Source organism: Cebus imitator, unplaced genomic scaffold (genome assembly GCF_001604975.1).
Source record: "Cebus imitator isolate Cc_AM_T3 unplaced genomic scaffold, Cebus_imitator-1.0 Scaffold85, whole genome shotgun sequence".
NCBI classification, from domain to species: domain Eukaryota; kingdom Metazoa; phylum Chordata; class Mammalia; order Primates; family Cebidae; genus Cebus; species Cebus imitator.
The window spans coordinates 6,243,485-6,251,320 of NW_016107400.1; the positions used below are offsets into that span (position 1 = coordinate 6,243,485).

Here is a 7,836-nt window from a genome sequence, read left to right on the forward strand (position 1 = left end):
TTCCCCAGAGACAGGGTCCTGCTCTATCACCCAGGCTGGAGTGCAGTGACACAATCATGGCTCACTGCAGCCCTCAAACTTTCAGGCTGGCTCCTGGCTTAGCCTCCTGAGTAGCTGGGACTACAGGCGCACACCACCACACTCCACTAATTTTTCTAATTTTTTGTAGTGATGGGATCTCATTATGTTGCCCAGGCTGGTCTCAGACTCCTGGGCTCAAGCAATCCCTCCGCCTCAGCCTCCAAAAGTGCTGGAATCACAGGCATGTGCCGCCTCACCTGGCCCCACTCCCCACTTTCGATTTCCCCTTTCTGATGCCTCTCTCCACCAATCTCTAGGGTATCAGCTGTGTGATAACAGTGTGGGGGTGCTCTTCAATGACTCAACACGCCTTATTCTCTACAATGATGGTGACAGCCTGCAGTATATAGAGCGTGATGGCACTGAGTCCTACCTCACCGTGAGTTCCCATCCCAGCTCCTTGATGAAGAAGGTGAGTGCCATCCTGCCCAGGGGGCGTGGTGTTGCGGGAGTGGGACTTGTGCTGGAGGGTCAGACTCTAATTCTAGAACCCCTCCCCTACTTTTCATCCAGATCACCCTCCTTAAATATTTCCGCAATTACATGAGTGAACACTTGCTGAAGGCAGGTGCCAACATCACACCACGTGAAGGCGATGAGCTTGCCCGGCTGCCCTACCTGCGGACTTGGTTCCGCACCCGCAGTGCCATCATTCTGCACCTCAGCAATGGCAGCGTGCAGATCAACTTCTTCCAGGTGAGCTGGAGGTCACCAAGGGCTGGGGTAGGCTCCATGTGCCTGGCAGTGGCCCATGTGAGTTGAGCACGGAGTGAGCGGCTCAGGTACCATTCCCTCTGCTCCCTAACATACACTGGCCTCTGGGATCGCCAATTGCTGCCCCCTTCTCTTGCAGGATCACACCAAGCTCATCTTGTGCCCACTGATGGCAGCCGTGACCTACATTGACGAGAAGCGGGACTTCCGCACGTACCGCTTGAGTCTCCTGGAGGAGTATGGCTGCTGCAAGGAGCTGGCCAGCCGGCTCCGCTATGCCCGCACTATGGTGGACAAGCTGCTGAGCTCGCGTTCAGCCAACCGCCTCAAGGCCTCCTAATAGCCTCCCTCCCCTCCGGACTGGTTCCCTCCTCACTCCCACCTGCATCTGGGGCCCACACGGGTTGGCTCCCATGGTGCCATGTCTGCAGTGTGTCCGCCAGCCCTGGGGGCTGTGCAGAGCTGCATTATCCTTGCAGGTGAGGGTTACTGTGTAAGTTATTTTTGTACATGTTCAGGTGTGGGTTCTATATCCTTGTCTGTTCCCCAAAACCCCACCGTATGAATTGTACAGAATATTTCTATTGAATTTGGGACTGTCCTTTCCTTGGCTTTATATACATTAAACAGATGCGAATCTTCTTTTTCTTGTATTTCCTGAGGGGTGGGACCTGGGCTCCAGGGAACATCTCTGCTTCATCAGCCCCAGGCCGCCCAGTCTCTGCCAGTCTTGAGGGGGTGTGCTTTTTGAGACACTGTCTCTCTGTCAACCAGGCTGGAGTTCAGTGGCATGCTCGTGGCTCACTGCAACCTCAAACTCCCGGGCTCAAGCAATTCTCCCACCTCAGCCTCCCAAGCAGCTAGGACTATAGGCGTACGCCACCATGCCTGGCTAATTTTTAAAATTTCTTATAGAGATGGGGTCTTGCCATGTTGGCCAGGCTGGTCTTGAACTCCTGAACTCAATTGATCCTCTCACAGTCTCCCAAAATGCGGGGATTACAGGTGTGAGCCACTGCACCTAGCCTGGCAGTCTTTTCTGATTCTGAGGCCAGCTACAGTCTCAACTCTTCAGCCAGCCAGCATGAAGACCATCTGTGTGGTCCCTGGCCCACCTCACCTCCCTGCGGCTCCAGGGCATGGTCCCCTGGCTTCTGAGGCTGGCAGGTAGTAGGGCAAGAAGAGGCTCTCGGAGGCACAGCTCCTCATGGCTTGGTGCGTGTGAAGGAGCAGCCGTGGGAAGCGGTTTGTGAAGTACTGGACGAAGCCATCGGGGACTTGGCCAAGTGCCTGTCGTACCTCAACTGGGAGCTCCCTGTAGTGGTGTTTCTGGAGGGGTAGGTAGAGCAGAGAACCCTGGCTCAGCTACAGCCAGGCCTCCCCAAGACCCAGGCCCCCCCAGGCCCCAGCACACACCTTGTTCCTCATGGCACGCAGCAGGTCTCGCACTGACGTCCCTTTATAGGACCGGAACCTTCTCAGATCTGTGGACAGGGTATTCAGTGGCAAAACTGTCCCTTGGCGGGTTCCCCTCCACTTCCCAGGCCCACCTGAGTGTGGCCTCTACCTGTCTGCAGTGGCATGGAGATGTGTTCATGCCAGTTGTCTCGGACCACCGCACAGCCTCCTGTCTCCAGCGCCCTCACCAGGGGCTCCTGCTCAGACTCCTTCTCCAGCCAGTCGCTGACATCCTGTGGCCCAGAGAGCTCCTGAGCCTTGTGACCGGGGCCAGAGGCCACATGGCTAGGAATATGTTGTCTGACTTAGGGGAGTGGTTTAGGTGACTGACAAGGATCATTGCCTCTGGGGGTGGGAAGCTTCTCTGTGCCATACCTCTGTTATTTACCACCAACCTATGAGTTTGGTACTGCTGTCCCATTGTACAGAGGAGCAAACTGCGGCTCAGAGGCACAAAGTCTGTAGGTCAAGGTCGCACAAGTGCAATGGGCTATCGGCACAGGCACAGCATGAGTGACAACTCAGGTGGAAAGGAATGGGCTATATTCCCATGCAAAGGGCAGCTGGGGCTCGCAAAGTGGCAGTGAGTGGACCAGAGAGTGCCAAGATGGTGGAGTTTAGGAATCCAGGCTGGCTCCCAATTTAGGTAAAGAGCCAGGCTGCCAGGACCGGGTAGCTCTTCCTGTTTTCCCTCGGCCAACGTAATATCCCATTTCTTATTGCTCAGGACCCAAACTTAGGACTTCTGGGGGCCATTCCCAAGCTTTCCTTCTGACCTGGAAGAACTGGAGTTGCTTGGCTCTGCTCCAAAAGAAGGGGTGGGCCAGCACCTGGGTGGCAGAGGGGCGTGCCTGTGGCAGCGGGCTCAACATGGCTCCAACCAGGTCCCGGGCAACCACCTTGTCTGAAGGATGGAAGAGGAGGAGAGTCTGTTTCAGGCCTGCCTAGCATCTTGCCCTTCCTCCCTTCTCTGCTGGGCCCAGGGGTCCCTCACCGTGGACCTCTTCCTCCAGGTGGGCCAGACAGGGAACTCCTGTGAGGATGTTTGCTTGGCGATAAAGACTCTCTCCAAAGGGGTGGCTGCCACCAGAAAGCACATAGTAGAACACGCAGCCTGCAGAGAAGATGTCCACAGCACTGGTCTGGGGCCAGAGAGATGGCATGAGAAGGAAATCTCTGCTTCCAGGAAGTCAGCTTGGCTAAATTCTCCCATGGGCTGATATAGCAGCCAGGTGTTTGGTTCAAACCGGAACTCAAGATGCTTCCTAGGCAGCATCTCTTTGGCTCTAGATCCACTCCTATCTACACCACTATAGGGGGCCCATGGTCATCCAAAACCTTTGCCTCTGCTGAGCTAATTCAGGTTTCCAAGCTTCATTCCTACAGGGTGTAGGCAGGTAGCATAACTGGGTGCCAGGCATGAGGCAATAAGGCAATCAGGAGGACTGTGGTAAGCTGGCATGGCCTCTGTCTGCAGGGTCCTTAGCTCCAACCTGTTGTCACCAGGGGACTCTCCAGGGTACAGAGCTGGTTTTTGTTGTTTTGAGTCAGGGCCTTGCTCATGTTGCCCAGGCTAGAGTCCAGTGGTACAACCAAAGCTCACTGTAACCTCAAACTCCTGGGCTCAAGCAGTCTACCTCAGCCTGAGCAGCTGGGACTACAGGCATGTGCCACCATTGCCTGGCCAATTTTGAAATTGTAGAGATGGGTCTCCTTATGTTACCTAGGCTGATCTCTAACCCCTGGCCTCCAGCAATTCTGATTTTTTTTTTTTAAAGAAAATCCAGATATCCAGATTTTATGTGGAATTTCCCAAATGTCAAAATATTGGGCTGGGTATGGTGGCTGACACTTTGTAATCCCAGCATTTTGAGAGGCCAAAGTAGGAGGACTGCTTGAGGCCAGGAATTAAAGACCAGGGTGGGCAATATGCTGAGACCCTGCCTCTACAAAAAATAATAACACAAAAATTAGCCAGGTACCATTGGTGCATGCTGGTAGTTCCAGCTACTTGGGCGGTTGAGGTGAGAGGATCCCTTGAGCCCAGGAGTTCAAGGCTGCAGTGAGCTGTGATGGTGCCACTGCACTCCATGACAGAGTAAGACCCTGTGTCAAAAAAATATATATAGGGCCAGGCGCAGTGGCTCATGTCTGTAATCCTAGCACTTTGGGAAGCTGAGGTGGGTGAAATTACCTGAGGTCGGGAGTTCGAGACCAGCCTGACCAACAGGGCATAAACCCTGTCTCTACTAAAAATACAAAAATTAACCAGGCATGGTGGCACAGACCTGTTGTCCCAGCTACTATGGAGGCTGAGGCAGGAGAATCACTTGAATCCAGGAAGTGGAAGTTGCAGTGAGCCGAGATCATGCCACTGCACTCCAACCTGAGCAAAAAAAAAAAAAAAAAAAAAAAAAAAAAAAAAAAAAAAAGAGAAAAAATATATATGTAATGGCCACTAATTTAAAAATAAACTGTACGGTCTCATGACATCAGCATTTAGTCCTTGAGCCCAGGTCACCACTTTGAGCTTGCTCTCAACTCTAGGAGTGGGGGCAGCCTTCCCTGGTGACTGTCCTTTTGTGTGATTGTCATCCATTTCTCTGTCTTCAACTTCTGCCCACACACTGACTCAAAATCCGTAATTTTGGGGTCCCGAATACAAGTGTCTCTGTGTGGGTCCGACACTGCTCTGCGTATCAACTAATTAGCTTATCTGATGCCCTCCAGAACCCTTGACTCCAGTGGTTTTCGAACTTGGCTCCACATTAAAATGACCTGGGCAAATTAGGTCATAATCACTGGGTGTGGGGCCCGGGTTTTTTTTTTGTTTGTTTTTTTTTTCTTTGAGAGAGAGTCTCACTGTGTTGCCCAGGTTAAAGTGCAGTGGTGTGATCTTGACTCTGCACCCTCCACCTCCCAGGCTCAAGCGATCCTTTCACCTCAGCCTCCCAAGTATCCAGGCCCACATATGCACACTCCCACACCTGCGAAATTTTGTGTGCTTTTGGTAGAGATGGAGTCTCCCTAGGTTCCTCAGGCTGGTCTTGAACTCCTGAGCTCAAGCAATCTGCCTGCCTTGGCCTCCCAAACTGCTGGGATTACAAGGGTGAGCCACCGTGCCCGGCAATAGGCATCCTTTTTTTTTCTTTTTTGAGATAGTCTCACTCTATTGCCCAGGCTGGAGTGCAATGGTGCAATCTCGGCTCACTGCAACCTCTGCCTCCCAGGTTCACTCTTCTGGCTCAGCTTCCTGAGTAGCTGGGATTACAGATACACACCATCACACCCAGCTAATTTTTGTATTTTTAGTAGAGAGAGAGTTTTGCCGTGTTGGCCAGGCTGGTCTCGAACTCCTGACCTCGTGATCTGCCTGCCTTGGCCTCCCAAAGTGCTGGGATTACGGGCATGAGCCACCATGCCTGGCACACATCCTTTTTTAAGTTGCACCGTGGTTGTGATGCCTGCAAACCATTTTCTAGCTCAGGGTCTCCTAATCTCAGCACCACTGATATTTTGTTAATTCTTTGTGTTGGGTACTGTCCTGTCCTGTGAGACATTTAACAGCATTCCCAGCAGATGCCAGTAGTCCCTCCCTCCCAAGTCATGACAGTCAAAAATGTCTCCAGACACTGTCTGATGTCCCCTGAGTGTCAGAACAGTCCCTGATTGAGACTGCTGTAGGAGAAAGGACAAATTATCTCTTCTTTAAGATGAAACAAGCTTGGAGGAGCAGCTGAAAGTCACACAGCAAGTGTCATGGAGTCTCCTCAGGAGGGGAACTGGGACGGGGACGGATTCCTGCAGCCTGGGGCAGCTGTGTACCTGGAGGACTTGGTGTATAGACTCACAGGACTGTCTGGTGGCAGGAGCTGCAGGAGCTCGGGTGCCATCCAGCCTTCTGTGCCAGGGATGCCCGAGTGCAGGCTGAAGCTGCGGCGCCCAGCAGGCAGCTTCTTGCAGAGGCCGAAATCCGAGAGCACCACCCTGCCCAGGCCCTGGCTGTCAGGCCCAGTGATAAGAATATTGCCTGGCTTCAGGTCCCGGTGCACTGTGGGAGGGGGGCAGGAAGAGAGCTGGTTGCTGAGGGCAGAAGGCAGGGGGCTAAGGACAGGGAGTGGGAGGCAGGGACAGTGCGGGTACCTATGTGTAAAGAGTGCAGGTGGGCCAGGCCAGACATCAGCTGCTGCAGCACCACCTCGGGCTCCAGGCCCCCGCGGTCCAGGTCCGGGTTTTCTACGTACTGAGCAGCAGCGAGGGGCAAAGCATCACTCTCCAGCCGGGACCTTCCCACTCACCCTCCCTGAGCCCGCAACTCACCTCCTGCAAGGAGGCCCTGCAGAGCTCCAGGGCAATGTAGTGGAACTGGGGTCCCTGCTCGGTGCAGAAGTAGCGGAGCACATTGGGGTGCCTGTCAGACTCCTGCAGCAGTTGAACTTCCCGCTGAACCAGAGCAAAGCACTCTCGGAGGAGCCGCTTGACAGCCACTGCTCGTCCCTCAAACTGTCCCCTGGAAGGTGAGTGATGGTGGGGGCGGGGGACATTCAGAGAGAACAGATAAAGGGCCAGACACCATGGCTCACAGCTGTAATCCTAGCACTTTGGGAGGCGGAGGCGAGCGGATCACTTGAGGTCGGGAGTTCGAGACCAGCCTGGCCAACGTGGTGAAACCCCGTCTCTACTAAAAAATTACAAACATTAGCCAGGCTGGTGATACACACCCGTAATCCCAGCTCCTGGGAAGGCTGAGGCCTGGAATTGCTTGAACCAGGGAAACAGAGGTTGCAGTGAGGTGAGATTGTGCCACTGCACTCCAGCTAGGGCAACAGAGCAAGATTAAAAAAAAAAAAAGAGAGCGCAGATAAAGGAAAGAGCAGAACTGGTGAGTGAGGGATTGACCTGTACCTACCTCAGGAAGTCTTTGAAAGAATGGCTCTCCCGGGGACAGTGCCCATGAGGGCTGTGAGTGCTATGTCTGCCGTGTCCCCAGTTTGGCTCCTGGCTGCCACTCACCGGAAAACGAAAGTCCCGCCTGACCCACGGCCCAGCACGTCCTTGGGATTGAAGGAAATCTTCCCCACTATGGTGAGTTGCTCAGCTGGGGAAAAGAAGGGTGGTGATTCAGGGAGACTCTGCCCACCTTTGCAGGTCACTGGCCCAGTCCAGACCTGCCTTGACCTTTTCTGGGCCTCCACTGCCCATGCTTAGCCCGGTGCAATGGGTGAGCAAGGGCCCAGGAGCCAGACTGTCTGGGTCCAATGCCTGGTGCTGCCAGTGACTCTTGGTGTACTTAGGCGAATTCCTCACTTCTGTGCCCTCAGTATTCTCATCAGTAAAGCAGGGGGGCTAAGGTTAAAGAGCCCACACAACAGTATTGTGAGGATTAAATGGATATATGGAAAGAATGGGTAGAGGTGACGTTTGCTATATTATTCTGTTTGATCTCTCTCCCTTTTTTGGCATCTTCTGCTGAGGGTTTTGTTTTTTTTTTTCCCCTTACATCTTCTGTCATTCTGCCCACCTCCACCAGTTGTAACTGCTTTTTTTTTTTTTTTTTTTTTTTAAGAGACAGGATTTTACTCT

General features: G+C 53.2%; 2 protein-coding genes across 6 annotated transcripts in view; one reads left to right on the forward strand and one right to left on the reverse strand.

Annotated features, from left to right (window-relative positions):
* Window positions 1–1,437, forward strand: part of PLK1 (polo like kinase 1) — a 15,284-nt gene extending 13,847 nt beyond the window's left edge. The window contains exons 8-10 of the mRNA XM_017534407.2: window positions 339–493; window positions 595–777; window positions 935–1,437. Coding sequence (XP_017389896.1) covers window positions 339–493; window positions 595–777; window positions 935–1,135 — 539 coding nt within the window. The 3' untranslated portion in view covers window positions 1,136–1,437. The remainder of the gene's footprint in view (window positions 1–338; window positions 494–594; window positions 778–934) is intronic.
* The window catches only part of ERN2 (endoplasmic reticulum to nucleus signaling 2), a 26,332-nt gene continuing 19,869 nt past the window's right edge, over window positions 1,374–7,836 (reverse strand). For 2 of the 5 annotated variants that reach the window (XM_017534404.2, XM_017534403.2), the window contains 9 exons: window positions 7,267–7,351; window positions 6,574–6,763; window positions 6,397–6,496; window positions 6,105–6,304; window positions 3,248–3,395; window positions 3,030–3,157; window positions 2,363–2,486; window positions 2,212–2,279; window positions 1,444–2,124 (listed from right to left, as the gene is read on the reverse strand). In XM_017534404.2, coding sequence (XP_017389893.1) covers window positions 1,912–2,124; window positions 2,212–2,279; window positions 2,363–2,486; window positions 3,030–3,157; window positions 3,248–3,395; window positions 6,105–6,304; window positions 6,397–6,496; window positions 6,574–6,763; window positions 7,267–7,351 — 1,256 coding nt within the window. In that variant the 3' untranslated portion in view covers window positions 1,444–1,911. The other 3 variants (XM_017534405.2, XR_001826950.2, XM_017534406.2) reach the window with 3 other exon arrangements.